Source organism: Sciurus carolinensis, chromosome 12, assembly GCF_902686445.1.
Source record: "Sciurus carolinensis chromosome 12, mSciCar1.2, whole genome shotgun sequence".
Classification (NCBI taxonomy): Eukaryota; Metazoa; Chordata; class Mammalia; order Rodentia; family Sciuridae; genus Sciurus; species Sciurus carolinensis.
The window spans coordinates 85,228,786-85,240,704 of record NC_062224.1 but is presented as its reverse complement, the minus strand read 5'-3'; the positions used below and the strand labels follow the sequence as shown (position 1 = coordinate 85,240,704).

Sequence of the window (11,919 nt, the reverse complement as noted above, 5' to 3'; positions counted from 1 at the left end):
TAACAAGAATGAACTACGACTCCCAAAATGCCTAGAGGGAGAGGCTGACGTCAGTTCGGGGAGCCCATCCCAGCTTCGGGGCAAAGGTGACCCTGCTGGATTCCCTGGCGAAAGAGGGAGCAACTTGTCCTCGCTTTTTTTTCCCGATGCATCCAGGGATATGTAGTTCCCCTTACGGCGAGGGCGTGCCCTCAGGGCACGTCTGCTACTACAAGTCCCGTGATGAGCCAAGGCCCGGGCAGCGCCTGCGTGTTGAAGCCGAGCGAGCGCGCAGGAGGTGCTAGTGGCGGGAGGAGTAAAGATGGCGGTGCTGTGGTCTCCGCCTTCTGCTCCCGGCTGAAGCGCTCTGAGGGAGGCAGCAGCGGCACCCCAAGCCGCACCAGCAATCTAGTGGTGGTAGTTTCGGCAGCACCTGCCCAGGCCGGAGCCATGGCGGAGCTGGAGCACCTGGGCGGGAAGCGGGCAGAGTCCGCGCGAATGCGGCGGGCTGAGCAGCTGCGGCGCTGGCGGGGCTCGCTGACAGAGCAGGAGCCCGCGGAGCGACGAGGCGCGGGGCGGCAACCACAGACGAGGCGCGGGAGCCCCAGGGTCCGCTTCGAGGACGGCGCTGTCTTTCTGGCCGCCTGCTCTAGCGGGGACACGGACGAGGTGAAAAAGCTTCTGGCGAGAGGAGCGGACATCAACACCGTCAACGTGGACGGCTTGACAGCCCTGCACCAGGTAACTCCCCTTTCGGTATGGAGGCGTCCAGTCCCCTAGCCCGTAGCCCTGCGATTCGCCTCGAGGAGAGTATTAGTGTCTCCGCCGAGCCCTCCTGCGTGGACACTGCCTCTTTGGCCACTCGCTTTCATTCTTGGTCGCCTTCCTCCACTAATCAAGTCTTTTTCCGACCCTAGGGTCTCTACCTGAAGGAATAGTGTCACCCTGATGTTTGGTCAGTATTTGTATTTCCCTCCCTCCAACTTGGGTTGTCATGGTTACTGGTGATTTGGTCCCCGGTGTTATCCCTATAGATTAGTCATTTTCCCTTCTGTCTTGTTGGTGTAAACAGTGTCACTTACATGCATAGTTAGTATCATTTGCCTGGTGCTCTTTCCGAAAATTCAGTTTTCCGTTTGTGTGGCCCCCATTATCCAATATCCTAGAGCCCTTAGAGAGTTAATTCCTATACTGGGTTAAGGCAAGCAGATCTTCTGAAAACACATCTCTTGTTTTGCTGATTTGTAGAGCTTAGAAAACAGTTTGTATCTTCTCAGGCTATAGCTCCTAGAGCACCCTTGACCTCATTGTTATTTTCTTCTCAGCAGTGCTACCTCCCTCAGGTTTCATGTGGAGAATTAAGCTAAGGAAGCACTTCTGTTTGATCCTTATGAAATAGGCTTTCAATTTTTTTTCCCCTAAAGCCTCTATAGAAACCAATGTGTATGTGCGCGCGCGCGTGTGTGTGTGTGTGTGTGTGTGTGTGTATCAGTATGATTGTGAATGACCTGACAGTTCTATGGTTGGTAATACACTTTTATTTCTCTCACTTATGCAACAGTATTCTGTATATACCCACTGTTATAAGTGACTCCACCCTTTCTCCCCAAGTGAACTTCATCAGTTATTTTGGTGAGCTGAGAGCTGGACACCCACTCTTAATCTTCCTTATTTTTCTTTTGCTGTCTGTGCAAAGTGATTGTGTTCCCATGAGAACCCACTTCTAAATTATAATTCAAGCTGGGTATGGTGGTGCAGTCCTGTAATCCCAGCCATTCTGGAGGCTGAGGCAGGAGAATCACAAGTTGGAGGGCAGCCAACTTTAGCTAAAACCTGTCTCAAAATAAAATAAAAAGGGCAGGAGATATACCTTAGGGATAGAGTGTTTGCCTAGCATGTGTGAGGCCTTGGGCTCAAAGTACTTAAAAAAATACAAAAAACAAACAAACCAAAAAACATTTTATGTCCAACCACTTCCCTAAATACACATGGCCAATAGCTTAAAATTTCTCCTTGCCATTTTTGAATCCCTTCTCTCTAAGGTGGGAGAAACTTCTCCTCTTATCACCTTTTTTAATCCTTTTGTGTGTGTGTGTGTGTGTGCTCACAACAATTGTGTGCCTAAGCAGCCAGTATTTGTATAGTGCTTTGATGTTTAAAAATTATGTCATAAGTCTAACTTCAAATGAGCCTCAGTAGAGACTCTCTGAAGTAGATGTGGCAGATAAGTTGTTAGTCCCATCTTCCAGATAAAGAAATTGAAGCCCCCCAAAATTGTTACTAGTGCAAGGTTAGAAAAGAGAATATTGCCTGTAGGCATGAATTTTTCAGATTTAAATTGCAGAGCTCTGTATCCCACTGAATAAGGCACTGGATATAAAATAAGATAGATCCTAAGAGAAGCACTTTAAAGTTTAGTTAAAATTTAAACTTAAAATTTCTGAACTTTTTGGAAAGGTTAATTCTTATTTTTCAAATGTATCCATGATGTGAAGGAGATTGAGATCTGGATTCTGGAAATCATTTTGTGGGTTCTTAGAAGATAGAAAAATATAATCTGGTTTTCTAGTCCTGTTTTGAATCATCCATCTATTGAAGGAGGCTTTTTCTTAGTGTAACTCAGTAACCTGTTTCTTCCAAAGTATTGTGCTTGCTAAGTCTGGTCTTTCCCAGACACGTTTTTTTTAAAATATATTTTTTAAATGTTGATAGGCTTTTATTTTATTCATTTATTTATATGTGATCTGAGAATCGAACCCAGTGCCTCATACATGCTAGGCAAGCGCTCTACCACTGAGCCACAACCCCAGCCCCCCATACACATTTTAATATCATTCTGAGAAAAGCACTTTCTTTGAGGTCACTCATGGTAGATCTTCCCACTTCAGATTTTTCTGAGCCCTTCTACTGAGACTGAGTACCTTGGTGCCTTTCCTTCTCTCTTCATTACTACTCCCGACTGTGAAGGACGACATATCTCAGTACACGCTTTGCATTTGGTAATCAATCAATTTCTCTCTCTCTCCCTTCCCCAACCCCATTTTTGCAGTACTGAGGATTGAACCCAGGGGCACATTGCCACTGACCTGCACCCCCAACCCTTTTTATTTTTTATTCTGAGACAGGGTCTTGCTAAGTTGCCCAGGCTAGCCTTGAACTTGTGATCATCTTGCTTCAGTCTCCCAAGTCACTAGAATTACAGGGGTGCACCACTGTACTCAGCAGTAATTTCTCGAAATAGGAGAAGAAAGGGACGACAACTGTGGGATTTTTCTTTTTAACTACCTGCAAATGCAATATAGACATTCCTTCGCATCTATAGGACTGCTAGTGAGTTGAATTGAGTAAGAATATTCAATACTAGATGAATTCAGCTAAAGAGTAAACTGCTCAAAGATTTGAGGTCAAAATGACCTTCTGTTGAAAAACCATCTCTTTGAATCAAGAGCGCCTCCATTAGCTTAGGAACTTTGAAAAGTCGTTTTACAAAGAGTTGCATTGTGTTTCTTCATGATCTGAAGAACTCTTAAGATACATAAAAGATGATTTTCAAAACATAAGAATGGAACTGCCAGTCTGAACCACCTCCCTTACTACTGATTCGCCTCTGCAATATCAAGGGTGAGTGGTAAAAGCATTTGAATTATTTAGTTAAAATATCTGCTTGTTATATAAACATGCATGCATTATCTGGATAATTGATTCCTTTCTTTCCTTTGTTTTGGCCATGGCCACTTGACCAACTGTGAATTGTCATATTGGCATATTGGAGGAAAACCCCATGAATATTGGGGGGTGATTTTTCTCCTTTTCCACAGGGTCACGGTAGATACTTTGTACTTACTGCAGGTTGTAGTGCCTTGATGCTACTTTTGACTTAAGAGACCTTTCTTTCTTGGCAGCCTTTGCTGAGACCACGAGGTGCTTGAGTCAAAGATAATAAGCTCCAGGAGGCCTATTAATAATACTTGAAATAGACGGGATAAGAACTATCTCAAAGGTTAGACCAGCTCTGAAGAAAGCCTTGGAAACTGAGGAAGACTAACTACATTTTGGTGAATAAATAAATTAATATTTGGTATGTTGGATAGATATTAATCTGATCGTATATCCCTTGAAGACACTTGTTTTCTCACAAAGAAATTTCCATTTTATTTATGTAAACAAGAAAGAAAAGTGTATGTTAATAATTTCATGTGGACTGGCACTTTTAAATTTTTATTTATTTTGTAAGGTTGATTTTTAGTACCTATCTTTGTATCTTAGCATTAAGATCTTGGGTGTTCTAGGCCTACAGAGAGACTCTTAGGAATTATACCTATGAAATCATTGGGCTGTTGTAAAAGGCAAGTGCTTGCCTTCAGGAAGGAGATTTTCTAAATTCATCAAAATGAATGCCTGCTTATTCTTTCAGCACGTTTTAGATTGGCACTTATATCTGTGCTGGGTGTGGTGAGGGAAACTGATGTCAGTCCACATTGATCTTGTCTCTAGCCCAGTCTGACCAGTCTTTGTTTAGAGGAATACCAACAAGATTCGAATAATTCCATACTTAGAAATTAAAGTTGGCTTTGTAATGGTCTGAGTCCACGTGTTGACCCTCAGAGTCACTCCAGGCTGGAATTTAATTCATAGTAGCCTGTCATTCTAGAACTACCTCAATCTGACCTTGTAGTCTCAGGAAGGTTAAATTACATATTTCTCTGAAAGAGAGGTAGAGCTCGAAGCAGATGAGGAGAGAAGGATAGACAGAGCAATTTATATTCAGAGTGAGACAGAAGACGAAGATTCATTGTGTTCAGTTCAGTGTCAAATAGTGTGCTATGTATGTTAACTTATATGGTAAAATAAAACTTGTCTTTTATTCCTTTCTCTTTTATTCCTAATTCATTATTTATTCTTCTTATAGTTTCATCTGTGAAGTGACTTCTGCCTTACCCTGAGTCTTGATTTATTCTACTTAGTGTCAGGACCCATGGCAATATGGGATTCAGAAAATCCTCTTGGCTCCTTTGTTACTGTGCATCTAGAACAGTTATTCATCATGAGTTATTGTAGTAGCTTACCTCTTCAAATTGGTTGATATGACGCATCAGACTGTGTTGGGCACCTGGCCCCTTGCTGTGTATTAGTCCAAGTTCCCGTGCCATGATAGACTTCAAAGCCAGATTTAGATATTAGGCTCTTCTGGATTTTTTGGTGAGGAGGAGGGAGTGTAGATGGAAGTGACTTTCATTAGTTCCCTAGCCAAAGTTTTCTTCCCCATTCTTCAAGTCCTATTAAGTAACTATATGTGGCAATTTCAGTTTTTAGAATCTTCTTTGTGTTATAAAATAGGCAGCTGTCCATGTATAGAGTGAGCATAATTCTATGAAGGTAAGGGGTTGGACAGGTCTTGTTGGTAACTTAAAATTAAGTCCTTGTTTATTTTCATTTTAAAAAATTTTAAATTAAGATATACTTTATATGTGGTAAACTTCATCCTTTTTATTATGACTTTCATGAATTTTGACAAAGTATGTAACTTCCACTGTAATCAAGATATAGAGCAAGGTGCAGCGGCACACACCTGTAATCCCAGCAGCTCAGGAGGCTGAGGCAGGAGGATCATGAGTTCAGAAGCAGCCTCAGTGAGACCCTGTCTCTAAATAAGATACAAAATGGGCCTGGGGATGTGGCTCAGTGGTCAAGTGCCCCTGAGTTCAATCCCTGGTAACCCCCTGCAAAAAAAAAGATGTAAAACATTAACCATTACTTATACAATTTCTTTGTGCTCCTCTGTAGACAGCCCCTTCTCCTTCCCTCCTCCCATGTTAGCCATTCATCAATTTTCTGCCCCTGTTACCAAAGTGCCTTATAGATGGAATCAGACAGTATGGAGCCTTTTGAATCTGTCTGCTTTCCTTTACTGTGCTGCATTGAGATTCATCTGTGTTGTTGACAATAGGTAGTTGGTCTTTACTGTTGAGTGATATTCCATCATATGGGTGTACACAGTTTGTTCATCTATTCACGGTTGAAGATATTTGAGTTATTTCCAGATTTTAGTAATAATAAGTCAAGCTACTACAAACATTTCCATATAAACTTTTATGTGAACATTTTTTTTTTTCAATTTCATTTGGTTAAACCCTTAGGAATGAGATGACTGAATCATGTGGTAGTGAATGTTTAACTTTATTAGAAATTGCCAAACGATATTCCAAAGTAGCTTCACCATTGCATTCTAAACAGCAATGTGTGAGTTCTAGTGGCTTTGCAGTCTCTATTAGTCAGAATGTGCTGCTATACAAAGTACCAAAACCTGTATGTCTTAAACAGACATTGATTTCTCCCAGTGCTGGAGGTTAGAAATCTTGAGATCAGGATGCCAGCAGGATTCTTGGTGAGGTCTTCTTTCTTAGTTTGCAGACAGCTCTCTTCTTACTACAGCCTTACATGGTGGAGAGAGTAGAGAGAGTGAGTTCAGATTCTTGTGCGTCATCTTATAAGATACTAATCTTCTGTATGGGGACTCTGCTCTCATGACCTAATTACCTCCCAGAGGCCCCACCTCCTAATACCATTATTTAGGATTTCAACAAATGAATTAGGAGGAGATAGAAACATTCAACCTACAATGCATCTTTGACTGCATTCAATATTGATCATTTTTTAAAAGCCATTTTAATAGTTTTGTAGGCATATGTTTTTAAAATTGCTTAGTAATAACACTAATTATAATAATAGTAGCAGTAATAGTAGTATTGGTAGCTCCTGCTTATATACTGTAGGATTTATTCTGAGCCAGGGTCTATTCTAAGGTGTTAATTTATTAACACATGTAAAACTCAAAACAACTCATGACATAGGTATTTATGTTACTGTCTGGGTTTTATAGAGCTGGAATTAGACACTGCTCAAGGTCACACAGATTATAAGTGGCAGAGCTAGAATTTATTTAAGTCCAGGTGGACTGGCTATAATGTCCATGCTTTTGATGCTGTATTCCCTCTTACTAGATTACTAGACTATATGGCCTTTCATTGTTTTTAAAAAAAAAAAAAAAGGCGGGTGGTGGCACTGGGGATATAGCCCAGTTGGTAGAGTGCTTGCCTTGCATGCACAAGACCCTGGATTCAATCCCCAGCAACACACACACACACACACACACACACACACACACACAAAGGGTAGAAAATGAAAGTATAAAGAAAAAATTTAGAGCAAATCAAAGTCAGGCTGCTTGGAGATAAATACAATAACATTTTAGTGTATGCCTTTCAGGTATTTTTCTTAAATGTTAATTATATTGAGTATACATGAATGTATAAATGTTTATAAAGTTGAAAACAAATACTTTTTCTAATTTTTCTCACTTAATTTTCTTTGGAGTCATTTTCCTATATTATATATGCTTTACAATTAAATTTTAAAATAATTTCATGTGCTATAATATATTTTTATTTTCTTCTTCTTTTTTTGTTTTTGGTATCAGGGATTGAACCCAGGGGTGCTTAACCACTGAGCCACATTTCCCATCCCTTTTTATTTTTTATTTTGGGACAGGGTCATGCTGTATTGCCTAGGGCCTTGCTGAGTTGCTGAGGCTAGCTTTGAACATGATCCTCCTACCTCAGCCTCCCAAGCTGCTGGAATTACAGGCGTGCACCACCATGTCTGGCTATATATTTTTATTGTTAGAGATTTTATTTGGTTCTTAACATACAGCTATTATTGAATGCCTCATAGTAGATTGTTAGTCTGTGCTAAAGTATATATGATATAGTTTCACTCTCAAGAAATTTACAGTCTGACATGAAGACAGATAAATAAAAAACTTGAGCACTTACAAAGTGCTGAATTCTGTGACACATAGGCAAGGATGTGCTCAAAACTGGAGGGACTAAGGAAGGCAGTATAGAACAGTAAAGCAATGTGGGAAAAGAAGTAGGAACGAGTATGATGTATAGGCTGAGGACACTGGGGGATCCTAATGGATAGATCTGGAGGGTCCGAGATGAGAGTGGGGATGCATTGTAGAGGACTTGAACATCAAACATCAGGCCCAGAAGGCTTGATGGACCTCTTGGTAGAGAACTTTTGGGTTTCAGCAACGTTGTGACCCAACCAAAGCTAGATTTTAAGACTATGAAGCTGCAGTTGGATTCCAAAGTGAGTGGAAGGACAGAGATGAAAGAACCAGCCAGCTGAATGAACACAAGGAAAAGAGTGTAATACAGTTGTAACTTGTGAGTCTGAAAGAATTGTATTGTTCAGATAGAAATAGGATTCAGTCCATTATTGAATTGAGATGCTCTGAAGACATCCAAGTAGAAATACCCTTTTGGCATTTATGTGAATCAAGGCAAGACACTGTTCTGTCTAGGCTTTGAGTTTTCTCATATTCAAGGTAAGAGACTTGGGTATGACCTTAGAGGTTAGAATTGAAGCAATGATTATAAAGGAATATGGGAGAAAATAAAAAGAGAAAAGCAGTAAACACTATTTGGCAGAAGATATGGAAATTCAAGTTAAGGCCATTGGAGTATGTGGTAGGGCTAATGAAAGGGCCCCTAAATAAGTCCTTGTCCTAATGCACAGAAGCTGTGGGTATTTTACCTTAGATGGTAAAGGATTTTGCAGATGTGATTAAAATAAGGATCTTGAGATGGGGAGATTGTCCTGGATTATCTAGGTGAGCCCAGTTAACCACAAAAGTCTATTTAGAGCGCAGAATCAGTAGTAGTAGAAGGAGGCAAAAGATTGGAGTGATTTGAGGAAGGGGCAGTGAGCCAAGGAATGCAGATGGCCTCTAGAAACTGAAAAAGGCCTGGGGAACAAAGATTCTCTCTTCAGAACCTCCAGAAGGAGCCAGCCATCTGACTTTAGCACAGTGAAACTAATTCCAGACTTCTGACTTCCAGAATGGCAAAATAGTAAGACTCTGGTGATGTGTTTAGCACTAATAGGAAATTAACAGAGAGGAGAACACAGAAAGTATAGTGATAATTGAGGAGTGTTACGGAATAGATGGTCAATAGCATAAAAGGAAGTTGAGGAGGAGACCTGAAAAAATACTTGGGTTTGGTCATTTACAACTTTTGAATTGAGCAATTTCAGAAGAGATATGTTATATGGAGGTTTTATAAAGTGGCCTTTTTGGCCTATTAAGGATAACATAAGTTACTCTTTCTGTTGACTTCTGTAAGAAAAATAAATAGATCTTTCCTCAGTATGATAATTTAAACTAGGACCCCAAATATATGACAGAACTCCTTGAAAGCTTATTTCTAGCTAGTTAGAGTGGTTTCATTATTTATGAATCAAGAATGTTCTAAGATATTAACTTGATGAGTTATGAATGTTTTAGATATTAACTAGGGGCAGGAGGGTTATTGATGTGCAGATTAGCTAGGTTAGCTATGTTAGATTATTATTCTTCCTAGTCTAGTTTTTTCTATTTTCCACTTCTTTGTATTTGACTGGAAAGGCACCTTGAGGGAGCAGTGTTAGGGAGGTTAGGTAAGCAGTTTCTTCTGCCATTTATTCACTTACATTTATTTACTGAATGTTTACTGTGTGCCTGATGTTGGACTTCTTGTTACTTTTTACTGAGTAGTAGATATCTTTTCGAAACTAAACTGAATTTTGGGAATGGTCCACAGAATAGCTGGTTCCCATTATTACTTGCAATACAAAATTGGCTACATAAATTAGTGATTTTTCTCTATTCCAGCTTTCGGGTTCTTGGCTGGTGCAGTAATACTATATTCATCAGTGTTTGTGACTATCTTTATGCTTATGGATGAAAATTATCATATTTATAGTTTCTCTACATAAAAATGGTAAATGATGGATCTTGGGGTCTTAAATAAATCTTTAATGGGTTAACGTAGTAGTAATAAATCCAGATTAAAGATCTTGACCCAGAATTTCATATTGGACTAGGAATTGAAACCTCATTAGCGGTGCTAATTCACAGTTTGCTCAATTTGTTTTATTGTTGTCTTTGAATGTGTTGAGTCGTGTCGTGTGTCGTGTCCGTCCGTCCGTCCGTCCGTCCGTCCCCCGCCCCCCGCCCCCCGCCGTTTGAAGTCTAATTAAAAAACAGTTTTTTAGATCTTTGACTGTAATGGGTTCAAGTAAATTTGGGGGCCTGAAGTTTTTATCAGGCATGCAGAATTTATATTTTTTTCATGAGGCACTTGAATTAAAAAACTGAAGATTCAGTTCTCACTATTGAAAAATCAATACGCATATGGTTTCTAATGAAATATGGTATTTCACTGTAGTTATGGAATAGGTTTATGAAATAATTTAGAAATGGTTTTGTATCTAATATATTTAAGTGTCATAACAATAACAATCTGTTGTACTCAATCTAATGCAAATTTGGAAAAGTATTTTACAGTGCCCTACTCAATATCCATGATATGTCTGGCTTTTATATATGAATTTTGGATCTAATGATGCAATTTTTTAAAAAATCTTTTTATTGTCCAGTGCACTGGGGCATCCCTGTAATCTCAGCAACTTGAGAGACTGAGGCAGGATTGTAAGTTCTAGGGTAGCCTTGGCAATTTAATGATACCCTGTCTCTAAATAAAAAAATTAAAAAGGGCTGGGAATGTAGCTCAGTGGTAGAGTGCCCCTGGGTTCAATTGCCAGTACTGGGGGTAGAGGTGGAGGAAGCATCAAGGAGAGAAAGAAGGAAGAACGGACAATAATTAGTATTTTTGAGTAAGTGAGGATGGCGGAAGGTAGCTAGAGCATTCATCTTCTCTGGCATTCTCTCCACGAACTACCTTCTGCTATTTTTTGTTGGTTTTTTTTTTTTTTTTTTTTTGGTACCAAAGTAAAAACAAAACAAACAAACAAAAAAAAGAACACACACACAACCTTTTTATTATGGAATACTTCAACCAACGCACAAAAATAGAATGGACTGATTGACCACAAGTTATTAACTTGTGGTCAATCTTGTTTCATTCATAGGTTTTTCTACCTCATCCCCAGTATATTGGATTATTTTACAGTCAATCTCAGACCTAATTGTATTTATCAATATTTCAATATGAATCTAAAAAATAAATTTAAGTATAAACTTTTTAAATCTATGAGTTCTTCCTTATTTTGTTTTTCTGTATCTTATTTGTTGAAAAACTAGGTTGCTCATACTTTGGTTTTCACAATCTGGGTTTTGCAGACTGCTTGCTTGTGGTGTTCCTTTGTCCCCTGTGTTTTTTGTAAACTGGTAATTATATCTAGAGATTTGATCTGATTCAGGTTTTAATGTTCTGACAAGAGTCTATTAAAGGTAGTGGTATATACTTCTGTCAGGAGGCACATGATGTATAGTTATCTCTTTCCTTGTGGTTTAGTAGCCATTGATGGAATTTTGAAATTTCAAGTCAATCTTGATTTGATCTAAATTATAGTAATTAACTATTTCTTCTATTCATCACAGCTCTTTGTGTTGAACTTCAAATTGGAATACTAATGATCAGATAAAAAAAATGTGAATTGTGAAAATTGTGAGTAAAATGGCTAATATTGTGTTAGTCTGCTTTTCATGATACCCTACATTTAGATTAGTAGCCTTTGGATGTAAATTTTGGTCAGTGATGACAATGGAATAAACTTTCTCTGCCATCTTTTCATATCTGTTCCATTTACTCTTTTTAAAAAAATATTTTTAGTTATAAATGGACACAGTATCTTTATTTTATTTATTATTTATATGTGGTGCTGAGTATCGAACCCAGGACCTCTCATATGCCAGGCGCTCGCTCTACCACTGAGCCACAACTCCATTCATTCTTTTTTTTTTTTTTTTTGGGTGCTGGGGATCGAACCCAGAGCCTTGTGCTTGCAAGGCAAGTACTCTACTGACTGAGCTATCTCCCCAGCCCCTCCATTCATTCTTAACTGAAGTTTCTCCTATTTTGAAATATTGTT

General features: G+C 39.2%; 1 protein-coding gene across 6 annotated transcripts in view; it reads left to right on the top strand.

Annotated features, from left to right (window-relative positions):
- Positions 1-275: 275 nt before the first annotated feature.
- The window catches only part of Ppp1r12b (protein phosphatase 1 regulatory subunit 12B), a 206,986-nt gene continuing 195,342 nt past the window's right edge, over positions 276-11,919 (top strand). For all 6 annotated transcript variants that reach the window (XM_047520111.1, XM_047520110.1, XM_047520108.1 and 3 more), the window contains exon 1: positions 276-720. In XM_047520111.1, coding sequence (XP_047376067.1) covers positions 430-720 — 291 coding nt within the window. In that variant the 5' untranslated portion in view covers positions 276-429. The remainder of the gene's footprint in view (positions 721-11,919) is intronic.